This window comes from Mixophyes fleayi, chromosome 7 (genome assembly GCF_038048845.1).
Source record: "Mixophyes fleayi isolate aMixFle1 chromosome 7, aMixFle1.hap1, whole genome shotgun sequence".
NCBI classification, from domain to species: domain Eukaryota; kingdom Metazoa; phylum Chordata; class Amphibia; order Anura; family Limnodynastidae; genus Mixophyes; species Mixophyes fleayi.
In genome coordinates this window covers 132,663,509-132,684,846 of record NC_134408.1, presented here as the reverse complement: position 1 = coordinate 132,684,846, position 21,338 = coordinate 132,663,509, and the positions used below count along the sequence as shown (strand labels likewise).

General features: G+C 38.6%; 1 protein-coding gene across 1 annotated transcript in view; it reads right to left on the bottom strand.

The window, feature by feature from the left end:
* Positions 1–21,338, bottom strand: part of ITGB6 (integrin subunit beta 6) — a 77,373-nt gene that overhangs the window by 30,567 nt on the left and 25,468 nt on the right. Inside the window, exon 9 of the mRNA XM_075180779.1 lies at positions 454–588. Within this exon, the coding sequence (XP_075036880.1) occupies positions 454–588 (135 nt within the window). The remainder of the gene's footprint in view (positions 1–453; positions 589–21,338) is intronic.

The following is a 21,338-nucleotide window of genomic DNA, read 5'->3' as shown; positions in this document are numbered from 1 at the left end:
GCACTTCTGCCTCGCAGCGCTGGGGTCATGAGTTCAATTCCCAACCATGGCCTTATCTGTGTGGAGTTTGTATGTTCTCCCCGTGTTTGCGTGGGTTTCCTCCGGGTGATCCGGTTTCCTCCCACACTCCAAAAACATTCTAGTAGGTTAATTGACTGCTATCAAAATTGACCTTAGTCTCTCTGTCTCTGTGTGTCTGTGTGTATGTTAGGGAATTTAGACTGTAAGCCCCAATGGGGCAGGGACTGATGTGAACGAGTTCTCTGTACAGCGCTGCGGAATCAGTGGTGCTATATAAATAAGTGGTGATGATATATATATATATATATATATATATATATACACATGTATATATATATATATCTATATATATTTAAATTAATCTCTTACATATTATGGACAATATATATACACACACAGTTAATATATTACGGTTATTGAGAATGTACTTACTCTGTTGCCGACTTTAATTCGATGGCACCTTTTGCTATTTGGGGTGACTGTTTCATTGTTACAGTGGGCGGTAAAGAATAGGTTAAGTCCGTCTGTGTCCCCTGATACTTCAAGCTCAATTTCCGACCTCAGCTCCTGAATACAGAGATGTGATTCAGCAATATCACAGACACTCCAACATTAACATTTAGCTTATTTTCTGCCAAAAGGTCAGCGATTTCTTACAGTCCCTGGTGAATGTGTTTAGTGAGTCATTGCTCCACTGTTTTGTATAACGGTAATAAAAGCCAAAGAAATTGCTCTTTCTGCATTGTTTGCACAATGTTGTGCTTATAACAGTTAAAAAAATAAAAATAATAAGTCAAAATTCTATATAATAACCTACAGAAACATACAGTGCCTCATTTAGAATTACGAGTGAGTTCAACTAGAAGGGGCTATTTTGCACCTAGGCAAAACCATGTAGGGCTGTGTGGGTTGGGGGGGGGGGGGGGACAATTTTAAATGTTTGTTCAGAAAGATTTAGAGTTGGGCTCAACTCTAAATCGCAGTGTAAAAATAAAGCTTCTTAGTGTTTGTAAGCTACATGCAAAAGCAGCCGTATTTTCCCTGCATGCAGAAAAAAATTGCATTTGCACCCTTTACATTGCAAGTTGGTTTGTCCAGGAGAACATTTGCCCTCTTTAGCTAAATTTAGATAAATACAAAATGTTTTGACTGTAAATAGAATAAAAGATAAAATAAATAATCTCATATTTGGCTAATCCCAAATTTTGGGTCACCCTCCTTGTGGCCCACCCACTTCCCTACTGAAGGTGGCTGGTCATGGGCTTGATGCAATTCTCTGCAATTTGCGATATCATGGCTCCACCCTCATGTGAATCACGTCATCGCACAACAGGGGCGGTCTGTGGTGATATGAATCGTGTCATCCTGCCCCCTCCACTTGTCATCTGGTTGCCTAAAAAGTTGGCAAGTATGAATAAACTAAACCCTATAATTGAAAATATCAGATATGAATGATGAAGATAAAATACATTGATCAGTGATTACTTTTTAACAAACCTACAGTAGAATGTCAAGATAAGTATTACCCTCCAACATGTTAAAGACAGTGTCCTAATGAGATTTGGGACAGACTATGCAAAGCAGAGGCGGGCCTCCTAAAATGGGCATGGCTGTGCACATTGGATGCTTCTTTGACAGCGCCGCGGCTGCTGTATATTACAGTGCTGTTGTGTAGGGGCACTGTTTAGCGCCCGCTCATTCGCGGAGGGGTTTCTGGAGAACCATAAACCCCTCTGTGTGCGCCCTGGGTGATCGCAGTCAGTTCTTGGGGTAAAGCCTTGGGTATTTGTGCATTGAGTTGGGTGAAGATCAGTGAATGGTTATTGACAACATATTTCTAAGAGAACCTGACAATGCCACCCGTTGGTATTCTTTTATGAACTAGTACATCTGTCTTGGAAGCCAGGGGATTGCTGTAGTAAATAATGTATATTAAAGTTTTTATACTTATCTAAATATGTCTACTTTGCCCTCTGTCCGAAGCCCATTAGGGAACAAAGCGTCTATATATTACATCACTCTGAAATGGAGACGTAGAGGACGGGCAGCTCACCAACCTCTAATTTCAAAGAACAAAGATCCTAGTTTACAGTCTCCTAGAGAATAGAAACTCTCTGTACAAATGCTGTGGTGAATTGAATCACAGGGGCATAACCAGTAATGCTAATTGAGATATGTGTTTCATCTGAGCTGCCAATTAGTCATTGGTGTGGGAGAGATTTTTATATTTTTATATTTTTTGATGCATGAAAAGAAAATATGCTATTATTATTATTATTATTATTATTATTATTTTTATTATTATTATTATTATTATTATTATTATTATTATTATTATTAACATTTATTTGTTAGGCCCTACGGATCTTCGGGCACCAGATACTGGGGGAAACAGAGCATACATAAAACCGGGGTATACAAGGTTAACACAATAAGAACAGACATTTGTAACATTTCTCAACTCCAGGTTAAATATTTTCTCATTCACCAAGTATATTTTTCTTTGACAATTAAAGACAAAGGGCCTGATTCATTAAGGATCTTAACTTGAGAAACATCTTATTTCAGTCTCCTGGGCAAAACCATGTTACAATGCAAGGGGTGCAAATTAGTGTTCTGTTTTACACATAAGTTAAATACTGACTGTATTTCATGTAGCACACAAATACTTGATAGCTTATTTGTATACTGAAATCTAAAGTTGATATTTGTGTGCTACATGAAAAAACAGTCAGTATTTAACTTATGGGCAAAACAGAAAACTAATTTGCACCCCTTGTATTGTAACATGGTTTTGTCCAGGAGACTGAAATAAGATGTTTCTCAAGTTAAGATCCTTAATGAATCAGGCCCAAAATATTAGATGTATGCACTGTGCAAGCAAAGAGCCACCTTCATCCTTTAGGTTACCGAGCCATAAATCTACAGAGCCTAATGGTAATATCCTCAACACACATATTTATCTACTAAATGTCTAATGTGCCTTATCTTATCCAATAGCCACAAGCAAATCTCCATCTTTTACTTTAGACATAATACCACACCTCTTAAATGCAGGAGAATTTTGACAGCCCCCCGCCCCCCCCCACCTAAATGGTTACACCTCACCAAGTTAAAGAATTAAGTCAGTCGATCTGAGTTCTGGACCACACAAAGCCTCTTGTATAAGACTTAATTCCTTCACATCTAAAAACAGAGGAGGGGAAACTTCAGTCCCTTTATAAAACGTCTGTGTGGATAGAAAATATTTGGTAGACTTCATGGGAACTCGGTTTGGTTTCAGCACGAAACATCTGCAATGAAGGAATCTGAAACAAGCTTCGGCACGTCAACCTGAGAGATTACTCACAATCCTGTGCCCGGAGACACCGAAACTGACTATGGAAGAGAATTTACTAGTGTTTATAGTACCGCCGGCAAATCCACAACTTAGGAAAACCATGTGTTTTGAGAGGTCATAATTTGTACTGTTTTATTTGTTCTCGCAAAAATCCCTTCACCAGAAGAAGAAAAGGGTTTGGAAAAGAATGACTAAAACGTGCAATACATCAAATTTGTATATTATGTATATTCTCTATATGTATATTAATTTATATATTTTGGCAAATGATTAAAATATTTTGGAAAATACATACCTTTTTTAAGCTGTCTGTAGGAAAACAATTGTGTATCTGATTGAAGAAATATTAAAAGTAGAAGTTATATATAAGACAGTCAAGGGGGTAAATGTATCAAGCTGAGAGTTTTGTGGCGGGTTTGAAAAACCAATCAGATTCTAGCTATCATTTATTTAGTACATTCTACAAAATGACAGCTAGAATCTGATTGGTTGCTATAGGCAACATCTCCACTTTTCAAACCCACTGGAAAACTCTCAGCTTGATACATTTACCCCCAGGAATAAGACTGCTTTGCTTCATATCTTATTGCTAAAAGTAAATGAGTGGTCAGACTTAGCTCCGTCATTCAGTCCTTATTAGAACCAGATAAGTTTGGTTTTATCCCATGACATCACTAGGGTCAGATGATCAAAGTCTAACTTCACACTACAAGGCTTTGGACTCGATTGTACTGTCCCGATTTCGCTTTATGGGTCCCTTTATACATTGAGCAAGCTTAGGGCCTGTGTGAGGGGTAATTTATTTCTTAGTGTTTATTTATATAGAGCCAATCGCAGTGCTGTACATACAATAGTGAATCAGTCGGTGGCTTAGTGGTTAGCACTTCTGCCTTACAGCACTGGGGTCATGAGCTTAATTCCCCACCATGGCCTTATCTGTGTGGAGTTTGTATGTTCTCCCCATGTTTGCGTGGGTTTTCTCCGGGATCTCCGGTTTCCTCTCACACTCCAAAAACATACTAGTAGGTTAATTGGCTGCTCTCAAAATTTACCCTAGTCTCTGTCTCTCTCTCTCTCTCTGTCTGTGTGTGTATGTTAGGGAATTTAGACTGTAAGCTCCAATGGGGCAGGGACTGATGTCAGTGAGATCTCTGTACAGCGCTGCAGAATCAGTGGTGCTATATAAATAAATGGTGATGATGATGATGATGATGATGAAACCCTCCCTGTTATTTAAAGTATTGAAAGCCAATCAGAACGTTCCCTTAGAACCAGCCCCAGCAAACATATAGGGCGACTGCGATCATGTGATCACCTAATTCAGTTACAGCATCCTGGCTGCCTAGCAACCAGCTGGGATCGAAGAGGCAGAGTGAGCGGTGCAGTCAGCCGGGACGGAACTACAGGGAGAGCCGTCGTACGTAGCGCGGTGGCTCGTAACACTTAGTTGTGCCCAGAGAGAGGTATTAGATATCTACAATGGTATAGGACATATGTTTTGATTATTTTATTATCAAATAATTTTTTCAATACGCTCTTGCACAATGCTAGGATAGAGCTGCTTGATCCAGTAATGACGACAATTGATCAATGACACACTTGTCTCTTACAAGCTAACATATATGTCTCTCGGAAATTCTTTAAAATATGGGAACCCTGCCTACACTTACTATCTAAAGCTAAGTAAATGCCCCCTTTATAAAGCTTTCTAAAGTATGTATGCACTGTGAATGGTGGTTATTTATTATGTTTAAAATCAATGAAAAACCCTTTAAAACAATGGAAATGGGAAGGTGAAAACCCCTTTAATGTATTTCAAAATACCTCCAGTTCCTATGTCTCCAAAATAATATTCTATTTAAAAATATTTGCAAATGGTTTTTACAAATATTCAGATTATCCAAGGAACTTTCAGATATTATTATTATTATTATTTATACTAATATATAATAAGAAAAAAATAGTTGAATAAAAATGTAAGTGAAGAACAAATGTTAATGGATACACTCAAAATTCTTTTTCTTTTAAGTGTGTCATCAATAATATATTAAAAAGAATATTTATACTAATATGTTTAATTGAGCTCAACAATTAAAATGTAGATTGCCTTTATCCGGACCTAGCCAAATCTCAGGGGATAAGTAGCGAAGGCAACGGAATGTTGATCTCTGACACCTAAACTTTTTGTGGTTATTTCCATAAATTTCAAGGACTGCACATTTTCTGTTACTTCTTTATTTAATTCTTTCTTTTGAACGGTAATCAAAGGTAACGGGATAAAAACCATAGTCGAAAAACTATATTTTCTTGGTATCTCAATTGATATTGCGTCTATTTATTAATATCTGACAAAAAGGCTGATTGGGATGTATTATTATAATGTCACAGAGAAAGCTGAGCAATACCCCTGCAAAAAGCACTAGGCTACTAAAAAACTGGGCTGCAGGGCAGGAGGGCATCTCCCCCCAGGGCTGGTCCTGTAGTGGGCTATCTTGGGCTGGGTCACTTGGCCATCTGCATTTCTTTCCTTTAAAATGATCCTGATAGGCTGCTGAGTCGAGTCTTGCCCCCTGGGCTAAAATTTGCCAGCCCTCCCCTGCTTCCAACTGTCCCGATTTTAGCGGGACAGTCTTGAATTTAGGGCTCTATCCTGCTGTCCCGCCCAGCAAGTAATCACTCCCCAAATCCCTTTTTAACTAACTTATTATTCAACTAAATCAATGGAGGGTATTCTCTGTAATCCATAAGGAAAGAAATAACAAACCCCATAGACAACGGATACTACTCCTTGAGGAACCGCAATGCCAATGACAGGCCGTTAAGTGCGTGTTACAAACCAACACAGAGCAGCTTTGCTCTGATTGGTCAGAGAGTGAGAAAGCCGCTCTGATTGGTTAGTAGTGGTTAGACTTCATAATGTAGGCCATTGGTATATTGATAAGCTGCCGCATTAATGTTATGCTTAGAAAAGCGTATCTTGATGTACTTTAAATGTATATATAAGCAGGCACATTTATGTATTTACAGTATTATGCATTGCACATGTCGTAAAACATTTTTGGACAAGTGTTTTATGCCTGCGGTTGTGGCGCAGGTGTGCAGCTAGTTTGCTGGGACCCAACAATGTCACTGAGGCACTGGATGAATTATACTCTTAAAGGTACTGAATTGATAGGCTACATTGTCATAAATATTAATTCAGCCCAAACATGACAGTATGCAGGTGACAGGTCCACTTTAAGAAATTGCTACTTATGAAAAATGGGAAACTTTCCTGCAGTAAATTATATTTTATAGTGCGTCTGCAGATAATCCTATCCGTTGTGAACATATTACTTTTATTTTATCTACAGGTTGTTCTACGCATGCTGCTTCAGTACACTGTGGAAAGATTCAGTGTTTGAACAATAATGCATGCCTTGTTCGCCACTACAATCAGCGAGCACCGGCTTGTAGGGGCTAGATGTGACTCACACCTTGAGAGAATGTGTAATCATTGCTCACTCCACAAATATTTTGAAAAAAGAGACGCTTGCATTTTCTTTTCTTGAGTGTTTAAAGGTTAGAACACAATTGGATTGTAAAATATAAATGGAAAAGACAATCTTTAATATCTTGTGTAAAAGAAAATATAAAAGACTATAATTTCTACTATGGTAGTACTAAATAGAAAACTAAAATGTAATTATTTCGTTTTAGGTATAAATGGTACATAATGGGAGCAAGGACATTTTTATGATAATTAAAATGATTTCTCTGACTACTTACGTGTAACATGCAAAGAGCTAACAGAAAGTCTGTTGTTGCACATATTGCATCTAACAGGGTAGTAGTATTTGTTGATCCAAGGCAACGATTTGCGATATGAGAAATTTTTACAGAAATATGACAGCATGTTGTGAGCAACTTATTATTTTCTGAGTAAACAGAGAAAAGGAAGACAATACGATTGACCAGATGAATGAAACAACTTTGTAGTATTCCAAGTTTCACTTGGGGGCACTCCAAAACAAGTTGTACATTTCTGAGGGTGGAGGATAGAAATTTACTTATCTGGTGAAATAGTGGAAACCAGCAGGGTCACCCAGCATTGGGGGGGCGATTTGTAATGTGTAGCAGTTCTTATATATTAGCAAATTATTTGGTGAATAGACTAAAAATGCTATTTAGAAAATTAGATTTGTTGCTTTGTCGCGTTGTTGTTATGTTGTGTTGTGGTGAAGTGGCCCAGCTGGTCAACAGTGTATAATGCACTATTATTACAGGCATTGCCTGCTTTTCCTGGGTCATGTCATAGATGTTTCTGCTTTTCCTGGGTCATGTCATAGATGTTTCTGCTTTTCCTGGGTCATGTCATAGATGTTTCTGCTTTTCCTGGGTCATGTCATAGATGTTTCTGCTTTTCCTGGGTCATGTCATAGATGTTCCTGCTTTTCCTGGGTCATGTCATAGATGTTCTTGCTTTTCCAGGGTCATGTCATAGATGTTTCTGCTTTTCCTGGGTCATGTCATAGATGTTTCTGCTTTTCCTGGGTCATGTCATAGATGTTTCTGCTTTTCCTGGGTCATGTCATAGATGTTTCTGCTTTTCCTGGGTCATGTCATGGATGTTTCTGCTTTTCCTGGGTCATGTCATAGATGTTTCTGCTTTTCCTGGGTCATGTCATAGATGTTTCTGCTTTTCCTGGGTCATGTCATAGATGTTTCTGCTTTTCCTGGGTCATGTCATAGATGTTTCTGCTTTTCTTGGGACATGTCATGGATGTTAACATATACTAGTGAAAATATGGAGGAGTTTAATGAAATTACACATACACCACCAGGATCTTACTCCCCAGTTTCTGCATTTCCCCTTTCATCTTCATCTTTTCCTGGGTCATGTCATAGATGTTTCTGCTTTTCCTGGGTCATGTCATAGATGTTTCTGCTTTTCCTGGGTCATGTCATGGATGTTTCTGCTTTTCCTGGGTCATGTCATAGATGTTTCTGCTTTTCCTGGGTCATGTCATAGATGTTTCTGCTTTTCCTGGGTCATGTCATAGATGTTTCTGCTTTTCCTGGGACATGTCATGGATGTTAACATATACTAGTGAAAATATGGAGGAGTTTAATGAAATTACACATACACCACCAGGATCTTACTCCCCAGTTTCTGCATTTCCCCTTTCATCTTTGTATGGGCAGATGTGCAGTGGACATTTCCCTAGAGTGCTGAACATAGAGATCTATTTGTGAATTTCTGTTAAAGACCTAATTTCGTTCTCCACATCACCTCCTGACCTATGGGGTGCTTACAGCTGGTCTGCAAGACCAATTTAATGTACAAATTAGGCATTGGATAACAAGAATTTCCAAAATCCAGAACCCCTTATGCTAACCCTCCAACTGAGATATTACATAGATTTACAAAAGGAGGTTGCAGAGGAACAATAAAATTTTGGATTTCAGTATCTACAGCCACCTGACCCGGTGAACAAATCTCCTGAACAGCTGCAATGGGAAGCGGACCTATATAGGAACCTCTTGTTCATACTTGCCTACTTTTGAAGGCAGTTGTCCATTGAGGGGGCGTGGCCATGTGTGTTACACTGTTAGGCCCCGCCCCGGTCAATCTCAGACAATTTTGGACAATCGCAGCAGGGGGCAGGGCCACAATGACACGTTTAGCCCCGCCCCCACCCTTTTCTACAACGGAGATGGCTGCATTCGGGATGTTTGCCTGCTCTCTCAGGAGTCCAGGAGAACTCCCAACAATTGGGGAGTCTCCTGGACATTCCGGGAGAGTAGGCAACTATGCTCTTTTTGCTACAATGTGTAGATATCTTACTTCCTATCCTATGTCCAAATGCCTTAATCATACTGAAATGCAAGTTAAACTGCTCCATAGTTTTTATCTCACTACTGTTAAGTCACTACACAAGCAAAATTCTGCTGGAATCACTGCACCCAAATAGGAGATATTATGCAGGTGTTTTGGGACTGTCCAATCATTCAACCACTTTGGAGAGAAGATTTTAATTTAATGTCCACAGGAATTGGGACACTCATTAATCTGGACCTAGAAATAGCATTCACTTTTACCACCCAACAGTTTTGAAGCAGGATAGTTAAACTTTGGGGCATATATTAATATCGACTAGCGCCGATATAGCCCAAAATTGGAAATAACTTTTCTCCACCCACTCTGGCGAAAATGATATCTAAAATTCATTTTAGCTTTGAAATAGAGACAATCGGTATGACTTACTCTTCCTCTGCCTCTTCCCCCTTTATGGGGGAGTGGCACAAGTATGTAATTGAGGGGGAAGTTTCAACCAATGCTCAGTCAAGTTCAACCTCAGGCCCTCCTCCATTCAGCCTAAATGACTCTCCCCAACTTTAAACCGTAATATGTGAAATTAGTGCTGGTCTTGCTGAGGTATCAAGACCAGTATTTTTGAAATCATAAAATACACAATATTGTTTTCCTTCTCACCTAATGTTTATAAACAGTGAACCCCACTATGTGCTCATTGTATTGCATACAAATCCACCTGGCCTAAATCACAACATTAGAACAGAGATATTTCTTGATATCGGTAATGCAACATACCCATGAGATACTGCATGTTTTAATGTGATACGCCATCACTAATCCTTTCCCCCATTAGGGTCTGTACACATACTTATGCTCATGCAGATGTATCTCTGTAATGTCGCAAAATAAAAAGATTCAAAAAAAGTTTTAAAACCTCGATTCTCGTGAATCATTTTCTTTCCCAGCTATTTTAGGCACCGAAATGTGTTTAATAAAGTGAGCCAATGCCCCATGTCTGAAGATTCCATTTACAGTGCTGAGAGCCTTATTAGAAACCGTAGTCCTTTAGCAAATTGCTAAGAAATTAAGAATATATTTCTTAATATTGTTGGTTTTCAAACTAGTTCTATCACAAGATCCAAAGTAATTTAATGAACTCTTTAAAACTACCTCATGTAGCTTTGATGCTGGCTGTTGGAGTGAGCAATCCGCATGTTAATATTCCTGTTTTCTCTACTCAGACGAATCTTTCCTTGCATTACTAAATTGAATTTTCTTTTTCCCTGGCTTCATACTGACTTAACAGCATTATAATAGTCTTAGTCATGGCCAGCTTTATTTTGTAAGTCTGAGCCATTAACCAGCTGCTGCAGATAAAATAGTGTGTCATATTATATAGCCATTAATGTCAAATGTGATTACACAGCCAAGATAGGAAGGGGAGAGGGCTGTTGGCTAATGCAAATCTCTAAAGCAGAAGGTCTGGGTTCATTGCTAACGCTGTATGATTCAACATATCTGTATAGGTTTTGCCACAGTAGCACTTAAACAGGAAAGCGATTTGTATCATCTGGATCCCCATGAAACCAAATCGTTCCGTAATGGAGTTTCTTAACCCACTTACAGCCAATGAGTTTCAGTATTGCAATGCAAAGGACAAGCATACGGTCCTCACAACTTGAGCAGAACAGACTTTTGTCTTTTAACACAGAATTATTTTTAGTGACTAACATACTAAGATAACATGGATGGCTTATAGGAAACAATGTATGCTGCAGAATGAGAATGTGAAACATTTAAATACGTATCTGGAAAGACCAGCAACAGTTTAGTTTTAAAACCCATACATGTAACATACCTATTGTTCAATGCAAAAGGACTGTGAAATTCTAACTATGTTGAACTGCACTAGGGAAATTCCCACACAAACCTTATGAGGTCAAAGTTAATTTGTATTCCCTTGAGTGGCACCATCTGAACTTTTTTCGTGCAACTCCATTGATTTGGAAGACAGTCTTTGCTCTTGTCCCAGTCCCCCTCTTCATCTGCAACCATGAAAGATCCGTGATCCATTTCCCCCTTCATCCATTCCCACCGTATCCCACGCCCCTTTTAACTGTTTATGTTTTGAACAAAAAAAAGGATCTTGTACTGTGCATTCTTTTCTATTTTTGTATCACTATAACATTTTTCACTGTCACTTGTGTCCATTGAAAATAAAAAGTAAAAAAAAAAAAAGAAGTTAATCTCTACACATAAAATTCATGGAGAGATGTAAGATACCCTGACGTATTTAGGATCCATAATCAGAGAGACACCAAAGTACCCAGTACCTATGTTATGGTAACTAGTATATGATGGCCCTCGCAATGATGATCATTAAGTTTTATTTCGTTATTTCGGTTTGTTCGGGAATTTTGTACTTGGTTACAAATTGCCAGACTGTAGAATTAGTTTAGTTTAAAAGAAAGAGCTTAGGGGCACATTTATCATTAATCGGCAAAAGTGAGAAATAGTTATCAATCCTTATCGCAAGGATAAGGATTGAACTATTTCTCAAATTTATTAAAAAGGGAACACAGAAACAGCAGTTCCGAAAAACTGCTGTCTCTGTGATAGAAAAAATCACACTTACCCCCCTCTTCGGATGCGCTGTCTCGGGATCTCCTCTTCGTTCCTCTTCTTCCTTCAATTGCGCATGTGCAGTGCACATGCGCACAAAGTCCCCACTCTGTCTCTGCAACTATCGTTGCAGAGAGCGCGCGCTGAGTGACAGGGAGGGATCATGTGATCCCTCCACACATGCGCTGTCCAGCTCTGCTCTTCCGAGCAGAGCTGACAGCAGTGGATGTCTTCAATTCGGATGATGTACGCCAGCTTCAGCTGGCGTACATTATCAAGACAAGTTCCCGAAAAAAACATTTTTTCGGGACTTGTTAGATTGCGGCCAGAGCAGTCACCATTCTGTTGAATGGTGACTGCTCGCAAAAACGATCAGGAGTGCAAAGCAGCAGATATCCATGATATCTGCTGCGATGAACCTTTAATAAATTTGCGGAGGGCACATCGGGACTTTAATTCCACGGTAAGTGCACAATAGTGCACTACCGTGATTTGTTAAATATGCCCCTTAGATTGCTACCACGTACACAGTGTAGGAGCTGAGCATTTCTTGTGTTCTAAGCTCCATATTCTGTTTGCACTTTTTACCTTACAACATTTGTTTCTGCTGTATGCTGGCTCCTGTGGTTTTTATTTCATATTTGATTGATTTATGTAAAAGCAAAACACTGCTTTTTCGATTTAAGGGCATATTTTTTAAAAATAAACATACATATCATATAGTTATAATGTAAGGGTGAGACCCAGTAAGACATGGGGGTAAAATTTATCAAGCTGCGAGTTTCCAGCGGGTTTGAAAAGTGGAGATGTTGCCTATAGCAACCAATCAGATTATAGCTGTCATATATTTAATACATTCTACAAAATGACAGCTAGAATCTGATTGGTTGCCATAGGCAACATCTCCACTTTTCAAATCCGCTGGAAACTTGCAGCTTGATACATTTACCCCATAGTCTCTTCCCCTATCTCTGCACTGGCAGACAGATGAAGTGAGAGACACCACACAGTGAGCTTATGATTTAAGCAGTTGGTAAAATTGGCATCCAGTTGCTGGTGTTTGAGTTGTTTATAAATGATTGGCCGTTTCCATTGCTACTAGTACTTTTGCTCTCCAAGAGACTAGCAGACTTGAATGTGTGTGGTAAGTAACATGCTTTTTATGTAATTGGGCAGACAAGGTGGGAGCTACATCCCTCCAGTCATCTGTGCTCAGATCCACTTTAGTTATGTTGCAGCATTTATATTTAAACTTTGTCAGAGACATTTACAACATTGTAATAGTGGCTGCACTGAACAGAGTATATCAGGGGCACAATGTCACAATAGTAGGTGACCAAGTGTCTAAGGGGCATATTCAATTGGCCGCATTACTGCCGAAAGTAACACAGCCTGCGCACTATTACTGTTACTACGGTAATAGTGCACATAATTATCGTTAGTACGGTAATCTTTAACGCTGGTTTCGGAGCCGCGAGCAGAATTCAGGGTTAAAATTACCCTATTAACGGTAATATAATTAACGGAGCATTGAGCGCAGCCAAATTGAATACGGTCCTATGAGTTCTAGATTATACAGTTCTCCTATTTGAAACAGAATTTGTATAATATGTTCTACTATTATAAAATAGTTATTTTATAATAAAGTTTATTATTGGAAAATGGAAATAAAAGCATAGGAATCTGTTATTCATTATATAGGAGCACTTATTACCATACATAAATATGTATATATAAGAAATAGCAGATAGTCACTGCTTTCACTTATACCTCCCATTTCCTGTATAGTTTGAAGGGTATGCAGAGGTAAACTGCTTCACCCCGAGGGCTGGAAATCATGTATATATAATGTAAAATACTGTTCTGACAACTTTGACATATCCATTTGTGAGTGTTACAACGTGGTCTTTCATTTGGAAATGTGCACTTTAATTCCCATTTTTACTTAATCAAAATATTCATATACAAAACAAGTGGCCTTGTGATCTGAGGGTGGAAAGACTGGTTCTAATAATATCCATTAATGTAAATCATGGCACCTCACTTATGATCTGAGAAAAGTAAATCGTTTATTCAGTCTATTAGCTAACATACTTTACATTGTGACCTCCAAAGCGGTAACAACGTCAAATGTGTGACAAGGTGCAAAAGTGCTGTATACTGGAAAATATATGTAAGAGCCACTAAAACTAATTTTATAAAAGAGCTTAAATACATAATGTGCTTTATTTTGATTTACATTTCATATGTTGGACTTATAGAGCTTACAGCACTTAGCATGTTTCATTTACAATCTCTGATACTGCACTTTTCATCTGCTCCACTTTAAGGGAGAGTGACATATTTATTCATTGTTTGTTAATTAATGCCCTAGCCCTCAATGAGCAGAGCTGCAGTGATCCCATTCATAGCTGGGCATACCCATGGCCCAGGACATACACACAGCTTCTGGTGCTTATAGCGATGCTACTCAAGGCATAATAACTTTTTAAGTTTTTGTTTTATTATTTAAGGTTGTCAGTACAGCCACTCAGCTGCATCAAAAGCATTTCCCCTGAGCAGCAATTATATTCAAACTTATCCATGCCTGAGAAGCATCAGATGCCGATGCAGGCAGGGGTACCATCTAGCAACCCATGGTGGTCCCTCTGTTTCTGCAAGTTAGGTGTGGGAGGAGGTCAATTCACAAAAGAGAACAATTGTGGAGTGCTCCTTGTACACTATTGGTTGTCTATTGAAAAAGTTGTACAACTGATTCTTACACATTCATTTAAAATTAAAATTGTTTCCCTACTAGCCTTCTGCCCAGGGCCACCTTAACTACTTCACGGGCCCCCGGGCAAAGCAGTTCAGCGGGCCCCTAAAAAAAAATAATAAGATAAATATATATATATATATATATATATGTATATATTAGTGTGTGTGTAAAAAAAATATATATGTATGTAAAAAAAAAAAGTGATTTTATATATATATATATATATATATATATATATATATATATATATAGGGGCCCCCTTAACTTACCTTAAGTCCGATCCCCTTCTCTTCTTTTTTCCGCGCCGCTGAGTCTCTTCTGCGATCCTCCCTGCTGTGCTCGCAGTGAATGCTGGGTGTGACATCACGCCCAGCATTCACTGCGAGCACAGCACGGAAGAGGGGACCAGGGAGGGAGCCGGATCGCAGCTGACGTTGACCGCAAGGTAAGTATTTTCATTTTTATTTTTTTTTCAGGATTTTTTTTTTACAGAGCTGCCTCGGACGGGCCCCCTTGCCCGCAGGGCCCCCGGGCACCTGCCCATTGCGCCCAATGGAAGAGATGGCCCTGCTTCTGCCCAAAGACTATACTTGTTATTGTTAAAAAATATGTTTGCTTTATGTTCAGATAAGTTTACCAATAAAATATAGGAATACCTTGCTATGTGTATCAATTGTACTATATTGGGGAGGAGTAAATACCTCGGTTGTGACCAAAAAACTGCCCATGGGTATTAGAAGGGTGAGGTGTACATTGGTATCATGTTTTTTGACCATATATAACATTTCCATTATCTAGTGTTTTAGGTTCATCTGCACTGTTTCTCTTATTTGTCTCAGTATGACAAAGATACATTAAACTTCAAGGTAATTTAGATGATGATACTTTATATGACATCATATTATATATTACATTAAACTTTGAGGTGACAGTACCAAAATAAAATTTCTATATGGGAAAAAGGGAGTCGGGTATCTTGAATTAAAAGTAGTTTGATTACAAACACATTACAGTTATATATTATCTCCATAAAATCTACAGATCCTCTTAAACCCCCTGGAGACCTATAGTCCCGTGGATTAATTCTCTTACAAGTAGGCTATCTGAATATATTGATTTATTTTTACAGAATGATGTGACAACAATGCTCTCTTATTTAAAAGACTCCAGGGGCACACTATTATCTTCACAACATTCTTTGAATGGATGGTATGTTCATCAGTATCAGAGATAGCACGTCCCTGTATACTATTATTAAGCATGAACAGGGACTTCTGGTGGTCTCTGATGTGTTTGCAAAGGATGTTGTACTTACTCAATTTAAAACAGATTTGTTTGGTAGATTCTATTGATTTTGTACTTCATAATTATCTTTTGATTTGAGTGATTTAATTAACAAGTTACTGGAATGGCAATGGGGGCAATATTTGCACCCAGTTACAACAATTTATGTATCCTATCCAGTGAAGATCAAGTTATAAATTATGCCTTATGAATAAAGGATTATTTAAACTGTGTGCTATATTGTCAACTACCAATTTATTTGAAAACATTTGAGTTGGCTTGGATAATGTTGTTAGATTTATTAATAAAGTTTATGACAGTATTTTTAATACAGAAGTTATTATCTGAGCACTTTATTGTATTCAATTTTCATTTCCAGTTCCATATACAGTATTTACTGTCTATAAATCAAAGAGATCACGCCTATAAGTCAAAGCAATGCCAATCATGGCATCAGAATGTGTACTGTAGTAGGAGATGAGTGGCCTGAGCTTGTTGGATACTGTGACCTTTCCACTTGTGTGATTATATTAGTGAGGACAGGGCTACATTTCAGGGATAGTATAGGAGGAGAGGAATGGAGGCGAGCAGGAAGTCACAGACTGATAACTATATACTGGAAGTAGCAAGGTCCCCTGAATGGTGATATTAGGTTCCAATCACACTGATGCAGAAAGACTATGGTGTCAATCTCATTTCTGTATGAAGCAAAATTTATACATCTATTTTGTTACATTTACAAATATATATTTGTGTGATGGGGTGATTGATACCAAGTCAATAGTAGTATAAAGCACAACAGCTATTGTTACCATAACCTTAGGTTAGACAATATCCCTCATGGTCACCTTCAAGCGTTTGAAAAAAATTGATCCTACTAAAATAGATCTGAGGAACAAAGTAAGATTTAAAGAGATTCAGAAATATACTGTAAATTACTGTATGAGAAAGATTGTGCAGTCCCTATAGAATATATGGAAAGGGGTTCTGGAGAATATGTCTACTACAATATATGCTGTGTATGCTATAAATAGACTTCATGAATTGGGACATTAGAAAAGAAGTATATTTAATAGCATCCATATGATATCAGTATTTGGGGAATTAAAACTGTACATTAAAGATCTGCATAAAAGAACATATACTGAATTTATTAAAATTGTTTAGTTGCAAAGTTCTTAAATGTTATGGTAGCACTCTGAGGCCTTTAACATTTTTGTCATAGAGATTAGTAAAACAGAACATGGTTGGAGATACCATTAGATTCATCTCTCAAAATGAAATGATTATGGGCAATTTGAATCTCTCTTTATATCTATCTATCTATCTATCTATATATATATACACAAGTTAACCCGTGCATGATACTCATGCATTCTAGTCAAATCAAGCTACTTAAGGTGTTAAAAAGGTTATTGTCATGCATTTGGACCTAGCCCAGGCCTCCTCAGGGGAAGAGCGTTATTTCCCGACGCAAGCGCCCTTTTTTAACATGGTTTTGTCCACATGTCACCACCTCATCATTTTTCTCCATCACCTCATCCTTCATCTTCATCGCCACATCCTTCATCAAGCTACGTAAGGTGTTAAAAACTCCCCACTGTCACCCCCGGCAACCACCAACCACTCCCAACTGTCACTTCTCCTTCAAGAAATATATAGGTCAGTGTATAACTCTGCCCAGCAGGTGGCGCTGCAGCTTGTTTTTTGTTTTTTTCACACACGCCACTGGGCACAGAGCTGGATTAAGGTTCTGGGGGGCCCGGGGCACTTAAGACAGGGGGGCCCCATATTGTCGAATATGATATTGATTTTAAACAAATAAACAGGCAATGCTGTGTGCACTACTGTTAGGTGCATGCAGCTCTGCCTTCACAAGCATAACAGTGTGAAGTAGGACATACGTCCCAACTGTCCTTGTAGTCAGACCAAATCCTAACTAAGTGAGACAGTCACCCAAATTCTGGACAGTCCCACCATATTGAGAACAGTTGGAAGATGGTCCTGCTCTCTCCTACCTGCTGTTGTCACTTTCACCACCTGTGGCTGCTGGTGTCTTAAGCTCAGTTGCTGCTTGTGTAGATTCTGGGATGTCGGGGCCCTATTTTGAAACAAAAACATGTACATAAAGTTTAGGAGTCCCCAAAGAGTCCTGTTAATAAATCAATAGCACCACCTTTAATAATTAGGCCTCCCTCCCTGCAACCAGCCCCAAATTTGGAATTAAATTAAATTAATACTATTCACTTTTAATAATAGAACTATTTTCCCCAAGCAGCCCCGACATTAAATTAATAGCGTACACATTTAATAAACTTATTTCCCTCCCCACCAAACAGCCTGGTATAAATGAATAGCATTTACATGTAATAAGTAAACCTATTTTTCAAAACCATTGCCAACATTTTATAATTCATATTCACATTTAATAAATAGCACTCCTTCTCCCCAAACTCAAGCACACATTAAATACCTCACAATCACTCCACAAATAATTAACAAAATAACCTTACTATATGTAAGTATATATTTGTTATCCCTAACAGCCTAGTCCAGCTAAGCACTAGCAGGCCTGATTTGTTGCAAGGCAACAGAGCTAGCATGGAGGCATATTACATTTTGTACATTATATGTTTCCATATAAAGTAAGTGTATGTCCACTTTAGGAGAGCTAACAGAATGAGTGGCCATAATTTTGTCATTTTTCCCATAATGCCCACTTTTAGAAATGCTACTTCCCTGGGGCATGGAGAGAGGGTCCACAATAAATAGACAATCTAGGTCTGAGCACATCGTACTTCTCTGTTCTCCATTTATATCCCCAACATCCCACTCCTCAATCCTCTTCTTCATCTTAATCCTCTATCTTCCCTCTCACTCCTCATTCCCCACCTACTTAGCATCTTCAACCCCCTTCTCATCAGCGTTGGTTTCCCTTCCTCTGTTGTCACTCTGCAACCCCCTCTATTTGTATAATCACATCGTCCTTGTCCATAAATCACCCCCTTCTTGTCCATAAATCACCCCCTCTCCTTGTCCATAAATCACCCCTTCTCCTTGTCCATAAATCACCCCTTCTCCTTGTCCATAAATCACCCCCTCTCCTTGTCCATAAATCACCCCCTCTCCTTGTCCATAAATCACCCCTTCTCCTTGTCCATAAATCACCCCCTCTCCTTGTCCATAAATCACCCCTTCTCCTTGTCCATAAATCACCCCCTCTCCTTGTCCATAAATCACCCCCTCTCCTTGTCCATAAATCACCCCCTCTCCTTGTCCATAAATCACCCCCCCTCCTTGTCCATAAATCACCCCCTCTCCTTGTCCATAATTATCCCCTTCATTTTCATAATCACCTCCTCCTCTGGCTGAATCACACACAGACACAGTCTCACACACACACACACACACACACACACACACACACACACACAGAAAGTCTCATACACACAGAAAGTCTCACACACACACAGTCACACACACAGTCACACAAACACACACACAGAAAGTCTCACACACAGTCACACACACACAAAGTCACACACTCACACAAAGTCACACACACAGCAGATCTTAACTTACCTTATCCCCCACAGACAGGCAGGGCAGCTCTTCTCTGCTCCTCCTCACACTGTCATCTACACGCAGCTAAGGAAGCCCAGAACACTCAAAAAAAAAAAAGCAAAAGCTTACCTGTGCTTATAGTGCCGACAGAGCACTTAAAAACGGAACCCTGTGCTGCCCCTGTAGACTGACATTTGGGGGCAGCAAAAAGAGCCACAGCTGGTCCGGGGGGCCGCCTGAGAGAGGGGGGCCCGGGGCACATGCCCCCTGTGCCCCCCCCTTAATCCGGCCCTGACTGGGCATTTATATAGTAGATATATATATATATATATATATATATATATATATATATTATTCTACTGTTACTGCCATTTTTATCTAGATGCTTTTTGGATTACTGTTTATCTTGGGACATTGTCTGATCAAAAGATTGGAGAGGTATTACCTGTATCTAAATTAGTATATTTGGGTCTGAGATTAAGTCACTGACTGGAATTGGTGAAACCAGAAGGGTGGCCTGGATGCCAATGGTGCTTTGAATGTGTGCTTGTAAAGTTTTACATTTGTAAGTGCATTGAATAAAGTGGTGTATTTCTATTCTATACCAGGTCTATACAAAGTCTGTGCCCCTTCTTTTCAGGATTAGTGCGTCTTCTGAATGCAGGAACATCATTACTGATTGAACTGGAAGCGTGCTGACATTTGATACCTGTTATATTCTAAGAAGTGCTTATTTTGCATTACAGTCCAGTGAGACACATTTTATGCACCTTCATTATATTATACTCTTGCTACGTGCAGCCTTGTGAAGAGCCGGCAAGTTATTTCGCTTGTTTGAACCTTGTATCATCTGGGGACATTCTGAAAACCCTTCTCTGCATTAAGCCTTTAGGACACTTATTTAATGTATAAGAAGAAAGCAATGTATTGTATTCAAAAGGTAGAAACAGGCTTTTCTCTCGGTTCCAGTAACTGATTACAACAACACACGTACAATCTGCAGTCGTCAATTCACGGGAAGTCCAACTTAGATCACTTGTCAAATCACGGTAAAGTGGACAGGGTAAGTTAAATGGGTTGCAGACTTTTAGTGCTGAGAGTGGAGACTTTTTTTTTTTTTAAAGAGTTTAGTTTTGTGTATATTTAAAAAAGAAAATAGTTTACTATGTGTGCACCATTGTCCTCTTAGCACTTGACCTGAGGATATGCCCTTGAAGTTACCAGTTGCATTAATGGAAAGTTTACCAGGGAGGGACTTCAAGACCCTCGCAGACTGATATCAGCAATTGGAGACCCCGGCAGGTTTGGCGGAAGGTGCACCCATGGCGTGTACAATTAGGTTTTTTTCTGTTGACTCATTGCACCCCAATTAAATATTTAATGTAGGGTCTAATTATTCTTTAAACTACCATGATATTGTTGATTATTTTATAGAGTTTTCTTATTTAGTGCAGCTAAATGGGTTGTGATGGGCAAAATGTGTCAAGTCAGGGGTTGGCTGGGCTGGGGGGCAGGGGGGAATACACTACAGAATTTAATAAACCAAAGTTCCCCAGTGCTAAATGAAAGAACTAAGGACCTAAAAAAAATTAAAGTGTAAAATAATATATTAATAGGTGATAGGATACTCCCACAACAAAGAAGGCATATACACAAAAAAATGTAAGATACAATAATAATATGTAAGGTAAGTATTAGCAAAAGTCTTCAGACAATAATAAAAGAATAAAAAAAAATGAAAATACATAATCAGATAATGATTAAATTAAAATAAAAATATTAGTTCATAAAAAATGTGTGCATGCATATAATATGATACGACTTTTTCCTGACACATTTTTTATGGACTAATATTTTTATTTTATTTTTATCTTTATCTGGTTTTGTATTTGTATTTTTTGTATTTTTTTTATTTTTGTCTGCACTTTTGATAATACTTACCCTACATATTA